General features: G+C 41.4%; 2 protein-coding genes across 2 annotated transcripts in view; both read right to left on the reverse strand.

The window, feature by feature from the left end:
* The window catches only part of dnah10 (dynein axonemal heavy chain 10), a 47,249-nt gene extending 46,544 nt beyond the window's left edge, over window positions 1–705 (reverse strand). Inside the window, exon 1 of the mRNA XM_038998057.1 lies at window positions 480–705. Coding sequence (XP_038853985.1) covers window positions 480–705 — 226 coding nt within the window. The remainder of the gene's footprint in view (window positions 1–479) is intronic.
* Window positions 706–2,434: 1,729 nt separating this feature from the next.
* The window catches only part of LOC120025668 (V-type proton ATPase 116 kDa subunit a2-like), a 29,838-nt gene continuing 14,514 nt past the window's right edge, over window positions 2,435–17,758 (reverse strand). Inside the window, exons 3-20 of the mRNA XM_038970259.1 lie at window positions 11,982–12,079; window positions 11,614–11,751; window positions 11,171–11,268; window positions 10,948–11,074; window positions 10,666–10,748; window positions 10,415–10,508; window positions 6,977–7,189; window positions 5,857–6,007; window positions 5,474–5,613; window positions 5,042–5,202; window positions 4,674–4,764; window positions 4,301–4,419; window positions 3,995–4,205; window positions 3,624–3,746; window positions 3,321–3,440; window positions 3,091–3,208; window positions 2,720–2,891; window positions 2,435–2,586 (exon numbers count right to left, since the gene is read on the reverse strand). Coding sequence (XP_038826187.1) covers window positions 2,484–2,586; window positions 2,720–2,891; window positions 3,091–3,208; window positions 3,321–3,440; window positions 3,624–3,746; window positions 3,995–4,205; window positions 4,301–4,419; window positions 4,674–4,764; window positions 5,042–5,202; window positions 5,474–5,613; window positions 5,857–6,007; window positions 6,977–7,189; window positions 10,415–10,508; window positions 10,666–10,748; window positions 10,948–11,074; window positions 11,171–11,268; window positions 11,614–11,751; window positions 11,982–12,079 — 2,360 coding nt within the window. The 3' untranslated portion in view covers window positions 2,435–2,483. The remainder of the gene's footprint in view (window positions 2,587–2,719; window positions 2,892–3,090; window positions 3,209–3,320; window positions 3,441–3,623; window positions 3,747–3,994; window positions 4,206–4,300; window positions 4,420–4,673; window positions 4,765–5,041; window positions 5,203–5,473; window positions 5,614–5,856; window positions 6,008–6,976; window positions 7,190–10,414; window positions 10,509–10,665; window positions 10,749–10,947; window positions 11,075–11,170; window positions 11,269–11,613; window positions 11,752–11,981; window positions 12,080–17,758) is intronic.

Genomic DNA, 17,758 nt, shown 5'->3' on the forward strand with positions numbered 1-17,758 from the left:
CTATGACAGCATGGGCAGCACCATTGAGGCAATCTCTATTTTGAAGGAGTCAATTTTCTTCTTCAGTATTGGCTGATCCCTCCAACAGGGTCCCCAGGAGGGATAAGCCTCTGAAGTTGGAAGTCCCACCCAGTTGCCTACATTAAAATGGTGGAAGACCTCAATGGTGCTGCCCATGCTAATACAGCCTTTTGGCCACTAGAAACCTCCATCATTCTCTATGTCTTGAACGCACTGAAGTCAGAGATTTCCGAGTTCCCAGTTGTTTTGAACCCAGCAAAGGATGATGTCAGAGTTTCTGATTGGATATTTTATTTCAGAATGTATTAAAATTAGTTATACTTTGAAATCCCAGCTGTTGTCTTGAACCCACTGAAGTCGCACTTAACGCGATTTCCGAGTTCTTCAGAGTTCCAAGTTTAAAGTGGTCTTGAACGCGACATTGGCAACATACGTGTGGCTACTCCTCACTCACGTACCAATCGGAATTTCAACTTCAATCTCTTCCTCGTTGACTCCTTTGAAAAACAGCAGCGTCGATGCTGACTCTTCCTCGGTGACTTCATTCAGAAATCGGATTATTTTCTGCTCTTCTTCTCCATCTCCGCGGCTCAGCAATTCCTCGAAACAACCTGGCTCCGGCAAATAAAAACAGGAATATACCCGGTTTCGGATCCACTCCACCCGCGGGTCGTCGAGGGACATTTTATCCCTCAATTAAGTTACAACAAAGTACTAATGTTAGCTTTTAGCTAGCTAACTTCAAATGTTGTCGTTTGTTGATGTAGCTAGCTACTTGCAACCAACTGACAGCCTCATGTCACTATGGCAACTGGTCAACTTTCTGTTTCTGTGAGCCATGCGCCCCCTTTGGCGCCCTCCAGTCGCAACTTCTGATAGTCTCGCGCGGCACTGGTGTCTGTCGCAAAAGTAACGCCAATGACATTAACATTTTCAGTCAAATTCAACTTTATTCAGTCAGCTTTATTCACCTGTTACATTGACATGTTCACCTTTATCTGATATAAAATAATTCAGCAAAGCCAAAACAGAGGAATGTATGCATACCACTAATATAAGTATGGAGTTAATGATGCGAAGAAATCAAATGTTTACATTATTCTTTAAAATAAATAAGATTAAAATAGACTACATTAGAATAGGTACAAACATTTACAGCAAGCCCTTCAACAAACCACACACATTGTGTAATCAAGGATTAGACGTTAGAGCCATTGCTAATCAGACTTCACATCTAAAAATTAGTGGTCATCATAGTTATAGAAAAGTATTTTCTAACCACTATTTTTACATTACCTAGACATATTCTCAATTGCAGACTCCTGGAGTCCACGCTCCTCGCCTCCTGAAAACCCATTGGATGAGAAAGCCAGAGGTCCTTCCCCTATGAACTTCTCCAATGGGTTTTGAGGATGCGAGTAGTATGCAATTGAGATTCTCCCCTAGTCTCAATTTCACAGCAGCATTTCCCATAGGATCCTGCTTTAGGGGCATCTTTAAGCATCACTAAGATACAGCACATTACTGTTTGATAACACAGCAAGTGAGTTTACAATGAAATGCTCCCCATAATGTTAAAGTTCCATGTTACGTGGTAATCACAATTCAAACAATTAGCTCCTCTTCAGATGGTTTAATACCATCATTAGGACATTTAACCAATATAAAAAAAAATATATATATATATATATAATTCTTTCTTATTTTTCCATCTTGAAGGTACAATTACCCAACAGCATAAACTACATTCTCCTGCTATGGTGCTACAGGATGGGAATATAGGAAAAAGCTTTGGAGAGAATTGATCCAGTGCCTGCTTTTCCTGCCTTATTCATAATCAGGGATTGTTGGTGTCATTAAATGATGTCTTCAGCTATACTTTTCATTTCCATCCATGGAATGGGCAGTTTAAGGAGTAGTCTTCCACAAAGCGATGGAGGCATAGGAAACATGTCTTAGAACAATTTTGTCAGCATTCAGCACAACACGGTATGCCTACTTTCAAGAGTGATGCACCACTTTTTTTAAGCCTGTCGTAGTCATTCAAATGTTAATTTCTCATTCAAACTTTATCACTCTATAAAACAAAATGTACATCTCTCCCACATTCATCCAAAAATACTTTTCATTTACAAACATGACTGAAGGAGGCTTTTCCTTGCAAAGTTTTGGTAACCCAGAATATCATTCAATTGAAAATAGAGCATGATACGCTGAGATTTGGTTGTACTTACGTAAGGCAACAAATAGTAGAAAAAACAACTATGAATTTGGACTGTATGTTGATGAGGCTCAATAGAAGCCCGGGTACCAATATGTTTGTGCCATCATGCCACTCCTTGTCATGTAGGAGTGGCATGATGGCACAAACCGACTAGTACCCAGGCTAGCTATATAGCACTGGATCCTGCTGGCACATTGTGTCAGTTTGCCTCTGGGAGGGCAGAAGCATTGTGTCCCATTCACAGCAAGCCATCATGCTCAAAGCTGGAGGGCAGGAGGGAGAAGGCAAATGGAACAAACTTGATTCCAGTCCCAGTGTAGAACTTATTTTGGAACTCCACCCTATGGAGAGAGAACAGAGATCACTGAATATAGAGTAAGCATTAATAAAAGCATTATAAAAGCATGATGTGTTGAATTTTTACACATATTTCCTGTCCTTCACTCAATTCTGCAAGTATAGTGAGTAACTAACCAGTGCAGCCTGAGAGCATGGAGGAAGGCAGACAGTCCCTCCATAACCAGGAGGATAGACACAGTGAGCACAGCGAATATCCCAAACACCGGCACCAGAAACATGATGCCCAGGCTGGTGTCCATCCGCAGGCCCAACCGCATCACCATGGACCACAGCACCTCCGACAGCTCTGGGGGAGCAGGGACAAACAAACACCGTCACATCTCTGATTGATTCATTTTATTTAATAATTTAAAAGAAGAAGGTTGCTCCAGTCAGAGAACATACATAAATAATGATCCTCTCTCAATATAAAATGCACTTTAAATGTTTATCCTTCAAAGATGAATACAAATAATAAACATTTGATGTGGTGTGGTGATACTCACGGGCATGTGCCAGACTCAGAGCCCAGAGGCGCAGGTAGGAGGCTGTGTTGGAGATGCAGCCCAGGCAGTACTCTATGGTGTGAATAGACTGGTGCAGGAACATGTCCCCAAAGTCAAACTGTAAAACACAACACACAGACAGGAGGACCTGTTACTTTCGGGACCCATAGTGTACTGATGCCTGAATGAGAGGCTAGTAGGAGGTGGTGATTGTGTTGTCATCAGCTAACCTCCTCTTTCTGCTGCTCTCTGCTGGTGGAGAGGTCACTGGGGACACTGCCCTCCTCCATGTCATTTTCCCTCATCAGGGAGAGCTCCTCCTCGCTGTGCCGCCGCACACGCTCATAACCCTGTTGACACACACCACACACTCTGCATATTAAAACCGGAGCACACTCCTATAAACAGACTACACACACAGACACACACCACCATAGACTATGTTACAACCAGAACACAGACTCATATGGACACACTACACACACATGCTTATAACTCGTAACTCAGCTAGACCTACAAACTCAAAGCCTCACCCTGTACATTCCAATGCGGTTGGCTCCTCCGTTGTGCAGCCAGTAGCGGTAGACTGGTTTCCCCAGCAGTAAGACAGGCACCGATAGTAGAGCAATGACCACTAGGAACATCTGCAGCCCAAACTATAGTAGGAGAGGGAAAGAACAGACAGGTCTGTTACAGTCTCACTGAAGTAGTTTCAGAGCGGGTTGGGCTTGTATACATGTCTTCACTGAGCGAGTGGTCCTTCACAAGTAAGGGTTTTAGTGAGAAGTCCCAGTTCTATATGCATATTCAGTGGGTGTGTCCCAAATAGCACACTATTCCCTATAGTGCATATTGGGAATAGGATGTCATTTGGGACACAGCCACTGTGTGAACACACATGTACCTGTCCTGGGAAGAGGGGTGGCACCCCGTCCCCCTGCATGAGGAACATGTTGATGAAGTGGATGAGGATGCTGGGGGCCATCTGGGAGTCGCGTGCAGAGAAGGCCAGCCACTTGTAGATGATCATGAAGACCAGGTAGCCAAACAGGCACAGCAGGAACAGCAGCTCCGGGAGGAGTACCAAGTACAGGTTGAACTTTGTCCTAAAATGCCTACATAGATAGACACAGACAACAGAGCTTTAAAGTGCTTTCATAGACACACACAAGGGCTGCAAAGTGTGGGTGGAGTGTGTGCTGTAACTCACAGGTGGTTGAAGACACCTAGGATGATCCCGAAGCTCATGTGACTGATACCAACGATCACAGACATCTTCATCTTGTAGGAGTTCAGAAAGGTCAGACGATTTGACGCCAAGTTCCAAATCTACACAGTGGAAGAAACAAGGAAAATAACCACATCAGGTTGAGGTATGGACAGACTACATCACAGTCAGACTGATGGGATTGTTAACAAAACATTGAAATGATAATGAGTAATGATCCATGACTTACTTTATTGGACCTGGTTGGTGAGAGGCAAATGTGTACAGTTAAGAGACAGGGAATAACTTGTGTGTGTAGCGAACATAGACAAGACAAAGCAGTTTGTGACCATGAATCATAAAGCCATGTACTTACCGGGTCAATGCCCAAAGGGTAGGGTCCATTGAAAACCCCAGGGACATTGGGATCAAGGGTCAGAAAGGCATTGGTGCGGAGTGTGGAATCCCTTTTAAAGAAAATACAAAAGTGAACAATTAAAAGAGCAAGCTATCAGGTGATGTAATCTTTAATGTCGCATACATATTTGCAATTGTTATACTTAATTTGACTTGTAATTAATATATAATTGAAAAACCAGTATGGCCAATCAGTGATAGGACATCAAAAACCAAAGCATATTGGCATTGAGTTGTGATCATGTGGCCATTCACCCTGACCTAATCATCTCTGTAATCTCAGGAACAGATATTACAGTACAGAACATATTAGAGTACAGTACTTACCAAGTCCAATTTCCAGATTTAAACATGGCATTGACTCTCCAGCCCGAGCCAAAGATGTTAAGAGACTTGGAGAAGCAGTCGTTGTAGATGAGTCCGGTATAGACCGAGAACAAGCCCATCATAAGGATGATGTAGCGGCCCTCGAAGAATGTGTTCCAGATCTGAGCATACAAATACACCATTGTCAACGTAGGAGGAAACATCCAGCTAACCACAACATTTACTTTTTGCTTATTACTCATTTAGCTCATTTAGACCAGAAACAATTTCCCCACACAACCACCCTGCATCCCACACAGCACCCTATTCCCTATGTAATGCACTACTTTTGGCCAAATCCCTATGGCCCCTGGTCAAAACTAGTGCACTACGTAGGGAATAGGGTGCCATTCGGGACGTACAAACTGACAGCCTCTCCGCTGCCCCTCTCACCTCGTTCCTGGTGCGTTTCAGTTTGCGATTGTCTTCATACAGCACCATCCAGAGAGCAAACAGAGCCATGATCACACCATGGCCCAGGTCTCCAAACATCACAGCAAACAGGAAGGGGAAGGTGATGATTGTGTAAGGAGCTGTTAGACACAACAGACAATACATGATACATCATAATTCCTCTATATACACATTCAACTATGAATAAAGTGTAAAACTTTATTGTCCATTCTTGTTAGGAGTGGACATGTGTCTTTGGCTGCAGGCATATGGCTCATAGAAATAGCAAACAAATAGAAAACATAAAAGCAGTAGGCCTAATGATAGCATGTAATCCTAAATGTAGTAATCAGTGGTCATTGGCTAGCGAGGGCGTACTGTACCTGGGTTAACCTCTCTATAGTTGCCCACTCCATAGGCCTCCACTATGTTCTGGAAGCCTGATGTGAACTTGTTGGTCCTTATTAGGGTTGGTGGAGTGTCGTTGCTGGGAATACGGTTGACAAAAGAAGGCACCGTGGCTCCACTTTTCCTCTGTAAAGGTAAGCCAATAATGTCAATACAGTGGCTTTTCAGACTGGCATTATTGCAATGTTAGCCTATTAAGGTTGCGTGGAGGTTGAGTGATGTCTCAAATAATTGGGTTGCCATCATTTGTTTTCTCCAAATGGAGACAGAATCCTAACATCTCATCAAACAGTTAGTTCAAATATTTTAGACCATTCAAGACTGTTCAAATACATTGACCATTTAAGCCTCGTATTTAGAAGCCTCATTTAAGCCTTTTAAAGGACTAAAACCCCTGGCAGAACCTTGGCATGGACTGCTGTCATTGAACTGAATGTGACCTTATATTATGCACGTCATTAGCCAGTGTAATGTAATAATGGACAGAAGCCCTGGTAGCCTTCAATTGGGGCCCAACAGGACTCATGACTAGACTAGTTAAATAAATAAAACCAGAGCCATGTATTTAGAGTTGGGCAATTGAGGTTTCTGCATTATTACGCATTTACATGACACTACAACATTCTATGGCAGCCATGTTAGCCCCCCATTAACATTACAGTACATGGAGAATAATGTCTAGAATAAGCATTATGAAGCATTTACATGACACTTCAAAATTCTATGGCAGCCATGTTATCGCGTATAAACATTACATGGGAATATTAAAATAATGTTATGTAACTGAATGTCTAGAATTATAACAATATTCACAATTCAAAAAGTTGGCCCAACTCTCTAAATACCTGGCTCTGTCTAAAATGATCAGAGGTGGTCAAGACGAGAACAATTTCCCTTTTTCTGCCACAACCAAAGCCCCATTATTAAAGCAGGTCATGCTGACTGGGTGTGTGACTGTTGGTTTAGCCAAATACTGAACAAAGTGTAGTTAGAAGGTGGGGTCACAAACAATGACATTACAATCCAAAACAATAAAAGAGTTAAGCCCAACGATGACATTACACAGGGAGCCATTGTAACAGGGAGCTGACTCACCGAGCCTTCCTCTAATGCCCTCCGCAGGATGGGCAGATCGTTGACAGGGCACCACACCTCGGCTATCAGACACTTGTTGGTGACGTCAAAGCTACACAGGTTGAGGATGTGGTAGATGGCCTTCATCTTCTTAACCTGGATGACCCAGGTGTAGACGGACTCAGAGGCCTTGTTCAAGACTTGTCTCACGTAGTCCTCTGTCCTGTGGAGTACCTGGTGGAAGCCGGGGGGTGGGGGGGGGGGGTATTAGTATGACATTGGAGGGATTTCACATTCATTCAGAATATCAAAAGGGTGTGTAGAATTGACTTCGTTTCAATGAGCGCAGCCTTCATTGAGTGCAAGGGCCCATAGCTTGTTTGGGTATTGAAGCAAAGGTATTTTTGGCACGAGACACAGTTGGGTAAATGATGAATGAATGTCTAAGAATGTAGGGCTAGAGAAAATGCAATGAACATGCCAGGGAGGGAATTTGAGTCTGTGTGCTTTAAGTTCTGGTATGTGCATGTGTTCGCATGAGGGGGGGGGGGGGGGGGGGGGGGAGAGTCAGCCTTCAGCTGAGACCTCATGGAGATCACGTGCTGGGACCAGAGGTTAATTTAGTTCTTTTTTCTTCAGAGGTAGAACTTCCAAAAGGATTGATCTGAACAGTCTTCCAGACTGCAAGGCACAAGCAGAGTCAAGTGACCCCAGAGTGGTCACGCTCTGGCGCCTGAGTGAGAGCACTCTCCCTCTCGCTCCTAAAACTCTACCCCTCACACTCCATTCTGCTGCTTTCCAAGAAGTTATTATCTTTGCCGTAGCCGGAAGCACGAGGCCCATTCTTTAAGGGATACTGTTTTAATGTCACCATTGGTCTGTAACTTTGTAGTGACTTTGTAGTGACTGTGTTGCTTTGAGCATGGTGAGATTTTGTGTCACTGGCCTACACACAATACCCCATAATGTCAAAGTGGAATTATGTTTTTAGAAAGGTTTACAAATTAATAAACAATTAAAAGCTGAGTCAGTAAGTATTCAACCGCTTTGTTATGGCAAGCCTAAATAAGTTCAAGAGTTGAAATACTTTGAAGCGTCACAAATAGCGTCACAAGCGTCACAAATATAAAATATATTTTGATTTGTTTAACACTTTTTAGGTTACTACATGATTCCATGTGTTATTTCATAATTTTGATGTCTTCACTATTATTCTACAATGTAGAAAATAGTAAAAATAAAGAAACACTGGAATGAGTAGGTGTGTCCAAACTTTTGACTGGTACTGTATGTAGATGAGATATTTCTGTATTTCATTTTCAATAAATGTGAAACAATTCTAAAAACATGTTTTTACTTTGTCATTATTGGGTAGTGTGTATAGATGGGTGAGGGTAAACAAATCTATCTAATCCATTTTGAATTCAGGCTGTAAAAAAATGTGGAAGAAGTCAAGGGGTATACAGTTAAGGTCGGAAGTTTACATACACCTTAGCCAAATACATTTAAACTCAGTTTTTCACAATTCCTGACATTTAATCCTAGTAAAAATTCCCTGTCTTAGGTCAGTTAGGATCACCACTTTATTTTAAGAATGTGAAATGTCAGAATAATAGTAGAGAGAATTATTTCTTTCAGCTTTTATTTCTTTCATCACATTCCCAATGGGTCAGAAGTTAATATACACTCAATTAGTATTTGGTAGCATTGCCTATAAATTGTTTAACTTGGGTTAAACGTTTCGGGTAGCCTTCCACAAGCTTCCCACAATAAGTTGGGTGAATTTTGGCCCATTCCTCCTGATAGAGCTGGTGTAATTGAGTCAGGTTTGTAGGCCTCCTTGCTCGCACCCGCTTTTTCAGTTCTGCCCACAAATTTACTATAGGATTGAGGTCAGGGCTTTGTGATGGCCACTCCAATACTTTGACTTTGTTGTCCTTAGGCCATTTTGCCACAACTATGGAAGTATGCTTGGGGTCATTGTTCATTTGGAAGACCCATTTGCGACCAAGCTTTAACTTCCTGACTGATGTCTTGAGATGTTGCTTCAATATATCCACATAATTTTCATTCCTCATGATGCCATCTATTTTGAAGTGCACCAGTCCCTCCTGCAGCAAAGCACCCCCACAACATGACGCTGCCACCCCGTGCTTCATGGTTGGGATAGTGTTCTTCGGCTTGCAAGCCTCCCCCTTTTTCCTCCAAACAAAAGGATGGTCATTATGGCCAAACAGTTCTATTTTTGTTTCATCAGACCAGAGGACATTTCTCCAAAAAGTATGATCTTTGTCCCCATGTGCAGTTGCAAACCGTAGTCTGGCATTTTTATGGCGGTTTTAGAGCAGTGGCTTCTTCCTTGCTGAGCGGCCTTTCAGGTTATGTCGATATAGGACTCGTTTTACTGTGGATATAGATACTTTTGCACCTGTTTCCTCCAGCATCTTCACAAGGTCCTTTGCTGTTGTTCTGGGATTGATTTGCACTTTCGCATCAAAGTACGTTAATCTCTAGGAGACAGAACGCGTCTCCTTCCTGAGCGGTATGACGGCTGCGTGGTCCCATGGTGTTTATACTTGCGTACTATTGTTTGTACAGATGAACGTGGTACCTTCAAGCGTTTGGAAATTGCTCCAAAGTTTGAACCAGACTTGTTGAGGTCTACACTTTTTTTTCTGAGGTCTTGGATGATTTGTTTTCATTTTCCCATGTCACGCAAAGAGGCACTGAGTTTGAAGGTAGGCCTTGAAATACATCCACAGGTACACCTCCAATTGACTCAAATGATGTCAATTAGCCTATCAGAAGCTTCTAAAGCCCTGACATCATTTTCTGGAATTTCCCAAGCTGTTTAAAGGCACAGTCAACTTAGTGTATGTAAACTTCTGACCCACTGGAATTGTGATACAGTGAATTATAAGTGAAATAATCTGTCTGTAAACAATTGTTGGAAAAATTACTTGCATCATGCACAATGTAGATGTCCTAACCGACTTTCCAAAACTATAGTTTGTTAACAAGAAATTTGTGGAGTGGTTGAAAAACGAGTTTTAATGACTCCAACTGTAGGTTAAGAAATGTTGTGAAATAGCACAGTTACAAATAGAAATCAAACCGAATGGACATCAGAAATACAGGAAGGACTAAAAAGAGGACTAAAAAAAGAGGACTAAAATACTTTCTGAAGGCACTGTATTTCAACAGCTAAATTCAGCAGGAAGAACACCTTAATCTGTTGATAGCTTATATTTTAACTAGCCAGTGACGTTAGGGAGAGATCTCTGGAGTTAACCTTTTCTGGTTAAAGAATACATGGGTGTAATAATAAAAAGAAAACATCTGTATTTTTAACTGTACAAATTTGATAGTCAAAAAGTTATTTTCATTACTTAAAGACAAAACAAACTAAAAAAACATCACCCACTATGTTGTTGCTCACAAGGATTTTAGAGAGCTTACAGTGTGCAGGTCCTGGATGCGAGTCCTGAGTCCCTCCACAACATCATTCCTCTCCTCATTGCTGTTGGGGTATGGATACACGTGACAGTGGTAGCTGAGGGGCAAAATTATAAGCTCCATGATGTTATCACATAGGTTAAAGCCACAGTCTTCAGAGCTTGTTGGGGGCAACATAACAGGCCTAATGGTTTGACAGGGAATCACCTCAGGCTGAAAGTGTAACAGGTCAGTTGGAGAGGTGTTTTAATTACCAGTCACAGATCTTCTTGACTTTCTGTCCGATCTGCTCGCCCCAGTAGGAGATGAGGAAAACCACACTCTTAGTTGGCTCACCCTGCAATAACCAGAGAACAGGAAGTGGTTTAGAATATAGACACGGTAAGGCTGAGGTGAGATGTTCTACCTCTCACAGGCCCAACAGGGATGCTGTTCAATTTAGCTATGAGGTAAGCAGTACCTTATTATTTTATCTCACACTCAACCATTTAGAAAAGGGCTAAGAATCTCTCTCAGGCAGAACAACATTGACCCACCGTGTCAGGGTCCTCCAAGTACTCGTCAATCTCAGAGTAGCTAAGGATGGTGTAGCCCTTACACACTCTCCACAGCATGCGCTCAAAGGCCTCTATTTTTCTTCTCTGAATCAGCCCTGATATAAACCTGCAGGAGTGAGGGTGAGATAAACAGGGCATTACAGTAAACAGGCACAAATACCCAAGTGTGTACAAATATATATGACTGCTGATAGCCCTTTACCCTAGTTTGGCCCCTAGTCGCTGCATGCTGCTGTAGTCCATCATGGAATCCTTTTCTAGGAAGGGGAACTCCTCATACTGGGCCTGCGGGGGCTCACGCTGTGAAACATAACCCCAGTGTGAGGACACACACAAAACACATACACCCCCATAACACATTGTTAGAAAAAGGGCAAGAATTTGCCCATGCATGAATGAATAAAAGACAAGCAGCAAGATTTTGGCTAGGCCCAGATGTATCCCCCAAAACAACCTCTATGAAGAAAAAAACTGAGAAAAGAAAGCCTCAATGTTATGCTCTAAGCCAAATCACGTGACACTAAAATCTGCTCAGTCTCCTCATAAAGCAAATCAAAGCCAATGCAAGTGCTCTGAAGTCAAACTGAGGGGCAGAGCGTTGTACAGTGGTGGGATCCTGCTTTGTGGGGAAGCTGTTGGACCTACCTCTGCGCTGCGGTGCACAAAGTTGCGTGTGATACGCAGCATGTGTGTATACTCTGTCAGCTCCAGGAGGTTCTTCTGTAGCTTCTCCTTATTCCTGGTCACCTCGCTCAGCTCCACCTCCAACCTCTGCAACTGCTCCTGGAGACAGCCATACATACAGAGAGTCAATAGCAATGGCAATATGGGACTTGTCCCAAATGGCACCATATGTTCCCTATATAGTGCACTACTTTTGACCAGGGCCCTGGTCAAAAGTAGTGCACTATATAGGGAACATATGGTGCTATTTGGGATGAAGACAATACTTCATTCTTATGATAAAAGGATTTATAACGTTCTAGAGAATGAGACAGGTAGGGTGCGCTAACCATTATAACTAGGACATGCTTGGGCAGGGGTGCAACCGGGTTCACTTCTCCCTCTGGAAGTGGGATGTCTGCCCTCTTGATTTCTCTTAGAAGGTACCCTGTCAAAGATGCAATGAAGTCTTAGTACACAACACACAGAGTCACTGCGTTCCAAACAATCCATTTGTTTCAAATAATACATATATATCAATACGCTTCATCTGTTGTAATTTACACTGTGTTTTTCATCAAGCCCACACTAGCCCTGGGCTAAGGGATTTTAGCCCGGGGCTAAGCGAGTGTTCACACTTGCACATTCTAAAGTGGACTAGCACCAACCTTAGCCCAGGGCTAGCTGGCCCTGCTCCGCAGCAGGGTTAGCACCGACTTTTCAGGGGTTAGCCCCAGAAACACGGTGCCAAAATATCCAGTGTTTTACAGGGTCAAGAACAACACGTAGAATATTCACTGTCAAATAATTTTTTTTATGGAGCACATTTTCTCCTCTCCTCAGTTCCTGACCGCATGTGCTGCCCTAGAAATAGAATGAATGGAACGGGCATCCTCATTCAAGTCAATGATGGCATAATGGGTGGACTGGCGGCCATTGCGAGTATACCCATAGCAAAGCAGGGAGCAAAGCAGGAAGTAAAAGCAGGAGTACACATCAATATGGGTCGTCACTAGTTAACACAGCCACAAAGTCATAGTTATGTCTAAACCCCGCTGGAGATTATGAATATGAAGTTGAACATTTTAGAAATGTACCTTTAAAAAGGTAGACTCAGCGATATGACGCAGATGCAGAAAGTAAAGAGCATAGTGGGTCAATTTCTTGAACAACAGAGCTTTGAAGCGCAAACCTCAACTTCTCAGCTGTTTTGGCGCCCTGGCTACCACGCTGTAACAGCGTGAAGCTGCGCAGACACTGTGTGTGACTGCGAGAGCAAAGTCTTACATCTCGCTCATCTCAATATCTACAGTGCTGCTCGTGGATTCATTTTGCTGAATCTAACCTCATTTGAATGGACATTCTACGTTACCATGGAATGTAGAACGTTTGCTACAACACCTTGATTGTTTCAGCAAGGAGCAAAAAAGTTTAACAACGTTGTTAAGAGTCCATATTACCGCAGAAACGGACTCAACTGCATGAATGCCCAGCCGTCCAATCATCAATTTAAAAAAAAATGTTTTTATGGTTATGGCGGTTATTTTATTTTCATGGCGGTCTTCATAACCGTTGGTTTCACGGTTATACGGTAATTGTGCCAGCCCTAGCAAAAACATTGTCAGAGTTGACAGAAAATAATAATGTTCCACACATTTTGTCAGAGCTTAGAGTGATGAAGAGTAGTTGGCTAACGTCAGCCAACAGCTCTCTCTCACATCTCATCATTGAGCAGCCGAAACACACCCACAGAGTGCAGGGAGCGGGGACAGCGAGACAAGCAGCTTATTGATACTATTAAACTGAGGAAGTAGCTGTATTATCAGGCTTGGGTAGGGGAGGCCTGAAAGTCGCAGGCATGGGTGTAGGTAATTTAAAAGTAATTAAGTTACTTTTAAAATAAAAACATTGACCTTGATAATTAGCTAATTTCTCTAAAGTTACCTGAACGTTGTTACACATCTTTTCCATGCAATGACATTCACTCTCCCATTCACGCTTTCCCTCAGTCATTAACTTTTCTCCATCTTCCACTCACACACCCCCATTTGATTAATTCGGTTTAGTATTTTCCCAAATTCCATTTTCTTGGTTATATTTTTCCTGGTTTATGATTCTTTTTCATTTTCGTTTTGCTTTTCACTATCAAAATTACAATTATTTATAGAATGCAACAAAATTGGATGTTCTGAGTCGATGTTAATGCATGAATCACACCCGAAGAAATGTGGGATAATTTAATGTTGTTGTTGATTGATTGTAATTCCCCTTTAATTGCAAATCTAGAAAGAGAGGAATGTGTTTGGTTAGAGATGTTTCTGCACTGCACACGATTGCAGAGTTTGCTACAGAGTAAGCCTACTTTGTAGTTAACATTGAATTGAGAAGGTTTTGGGGAAAGCCTTTCCATTTACCAAAACGATTTTCATTAGCATCGCTAACTGATTACAAAGTTATATTTCATGTGCAAGCATTCCCATGCATGCCGTTGCGTCTTTAGAAACTTGCAGGAAATTAGAATCTCTGAACAACGATGAGCAATTTTCTTTCTGACTCCGAGGGGCTGCCACAACCTTTCCGTGTCATCCCTCTACTGTAGCCTACAAAAACTACAAAATCTAGCCTACAAAATGCACTATGTAACAGATGCTTAAACAAAAGTAGCGAAGTACAATACTTCATTCAAAACCAACTTAAAAGTTGCACTGCTTAACTACTGTATGTGTGTATAAGTGTTTTTGGAGACCCCTCTGACAAGAATGCAGTATTTTTTCTAGATTTGAATGCAATTTCCTAGAACCGCCCGCTCTCTGTAGGATCAGATAGTGCTAAAGTAGTGGATAGTGATGAGGTTTCAATAGGTGTAAGGTTATATTGGTAGGGCAATTGTTTCACAAAGTGTAATGCATTCATACTACAGAATAGTAAGCCGATACACAGCCAATACAGTAGGTGGCGGCATGCAACTATAGCATTTGTTTGCGGACCGCCATAATACCAAAGAAGAAAAAGAACACCGCTCTCATGAGTAGTCGGCTGTGAATTATGTAGTATCATCTTCTCTGAACAGTCTAGGGTGCTTGGAATTTGAGACTGAAAGTGGATGCAATAAATGCTACGGACAAGAATGAAAAGATACATCTATTCCATTTAACAATGTATTGAGAACAGGTAAAAACATTATACACTGGGTAAAATTATTTGTTTTCACATTGAAAAAAAAGTACTCATATTTGCCAGAAAGGTAGCAATGTTAGGTACAATAACTTGTAATAATGTTGTAGCTACCGTGAGTTTCTCTGCCTGGTAAAATATTATTAGATCGCTATATAAGTTAGCTAATTTAGTAGATACATTAGCTATCACACTGGAAAAAAGTAGTGTAAAACAATGCATTTTGACTACCATAGTTATGAATTCACAGAACATTACTTTGGCATGCATTGGTAGTCCTTTGTCCTTCTGACAATACTACTGGGTATGGCCCCTTGGATTCTCAAGAGCCGTATGGTAGCCCTTAGCTAGCTAACAATTTTCCTTAAATAGAAAAGGTGCATGAAATTCCCGGACATCCTGGTATTCCTGTTCAAATCAGAAGTGCTATTTAAAAAGCATATAATCTAGGCTTGGGCGGTACCCAGATTGTCATACCGACCTTGTGCCATACCAGGATATGCAGTAATACCGGCACTGAACACAAGGGCCACTATTCTAAAAACCCCGCTGATCCTCTGATATCCAAAGGTTAGCAATGCTAACAAGTAAATGTAAAATCCCATAGAGAATGCTAACGAGTGTAAACATTTTATACAGTCTCTGGACTAAAGTATTTGTAGGACAGACATCCCAGCTCATAAAGTTATACAAGTAACAAAACAATCTGACTCACAGTTTGCTGCACGCACAAAATAAATATTAGACAACAAGGCTCTTGATCCAGGAGGGGATTCTCTGCGGTCACCAAGCAAAGCTTGTTTGATAGCTAACTAGCTACTAAATTAGCAAACCAAATGCACAACTGCATAGCATTTAGCAAATTTTAGACAGTTAACTTAATAGGTATAAGATATCTTGCTGGCAAATATTTAGTTGTGAACTTCAAACTAACTACACTGAACAAAAATATAAACACAACATGGAAAATGTTGGTCACATGTTTCATGAGTTGAAATACAAAATACCAGAAATTTTCCATACGCACAAAACGCTTATTTCTCAAAAATGTTGTGCACAAATGTGTTTACAACCCTGTAAGTGAGCATTTCCCCTTTGCCAAGATAATCCATCCACCTGACAGGTGTGGCATATGAAGAAGCCGATTAAACAGCATTATCATTACACAGGTGCACCTTGTGCTGGGGACAATAAAAGGCCACTCTGTGCAGTTTTGTCACACAACGCCATAGCTGTCTCAAGTTGAGGGAACGTGCAATTGGCATGCTGACTGCAGGAATGTCCACCAGAGCTGTTTGCCAGAGAATTGAATGTTAATTTCTCTACCATAAGCTGGCTCCAACGTTGTTTTAGAGAATTTTAGAGAATTTGGCGGTATGTCCAACCGGCCTCACAACCGCAGACCACGTGTCACCACGCCAGCCCAGGACCTTCACATCCCTTCTTCACCTGCGGAATCGTCTGGGGAGGGTGCCCTCCAAGGCCGACTGATGGCTGCACCCCTGTCCAGTCATGTGAAATCAATAGATTAGGGCCTAATGAATTTATTTAAATTGACTGATTTCCTTATATGATGAACTGTAACTCAGTAAAATATTTGAAAGTGTTGCATGTTGCGCTTATATTTTGCCCACGAATCCAAACCCGCCGTGAATCATGTGACATTCTAAGGTATGCTATATTTTATATATAACAGCTAAGATTGACTTATTGCATTCGTTATCATTCATTAGCCTGAAAATCAATGGTAGGCCTATTCTAGCAATACATTTAATTATCATCTCAAGGTTTTGTTTAAAAAAATAAATAATTGTCACTGCATAAAATAAATGAAATGTCAGCCTTCTGGCTACACAAACAGAGACTACATAATACAATTTAATAAACAAGTCAAGACCCAGCCATTAATCTTTTCCATTATTACTTTTATTCAAGACAGAAAAACAAAACATTTTCTTAAATTCAAATCAAATGTTATGTCACATGCTTCGTAAACAGGTGTACAACAGGTGTATGTTTACATGTTCTTACCCATCTACACACAATACCCCATAATGTCAAAGTGAAAACATGTTTTTAGAAATTGCTGCAAATTTATTGAAAATTGAAATGCAGAAATATCACATTTACAAAAGTATTTACACCACTGAATCACATTTGACAGCGATTTCAGCTGAGAGTCTTTATGGGTAAGTCTAAGAGCTTTGCATACCTGGAATGTACAATATTTGCCCATTATTCTTTTCAAAATTCTTCAAGCTCTGTCAAATTGGTTGTTGATCACTCTTAAACAACCATTTTCAAGTCTTGCCATAGATTTTCAAGTCGGATTTAAGTCAAAACTGTAACTTGGTGACTCAGGAACATTCCCTGCCTTCTTGGTAAACGACTCCAGTGTAGATTTGGCCTTGTGTTTTAAGTTATTGTCCTGCTGAAAGGTGAATTAATCTCACAGTGTTTGGTGAAAAGCAGACTGAACCAGTTTTTCACTCTATTCCGTTTCCTTCTTATTCTAAAAAACTCCCCAGTCCTTAACAATTACACGCATACCCAAACATGATGCAGCCACCACTACAATTGAAAATATGGAGAGTGATGTGTACTCAGTAATGTGTTGTATTGGATTTGCTCCAAACATAACACTGTGTATTCAGGACAAAAAGTGAATTGGTTTGCCACATTTTCAGCAGTATTACTTTAGTGCCTTGTTGCAAACAGGATCCGTGTTTTGGTATATTTGTATTCTGTACAGGCTTCCTTCTTTTCACTCTGTCAATTAGGTTTGTATTGTGGAGCAACTTCAATGTTGTTGATCCATCCTCAGTTCTCCTATCATAGCCATTAAACTCTGTAACTGTTTTAAAGTCACCATTTGCATCATAGTGAAATCCCTGAGCAGTTTCCTTACTCTCTGGCAACTGAGTTAGGAAGGACGGCTGTATCTTTGTAGTGA

The sequence above is a fragment of the Salvelinus namaycush genome, chromosome 1 (assembly GCF_016432855.1).
Source record: "Salvelinus namaycush isolate Seneca chromosome 1, SaNama_1.0, whole genome shotgun sequence".
Classification (NCBI taxonomy): domain Eukaryota; kingdom Metazoa; phylum Chordata; class Actinopteri; order Salmoniformes; family Salmonidae; genus Salvelinus; species Salvelinus namaycush.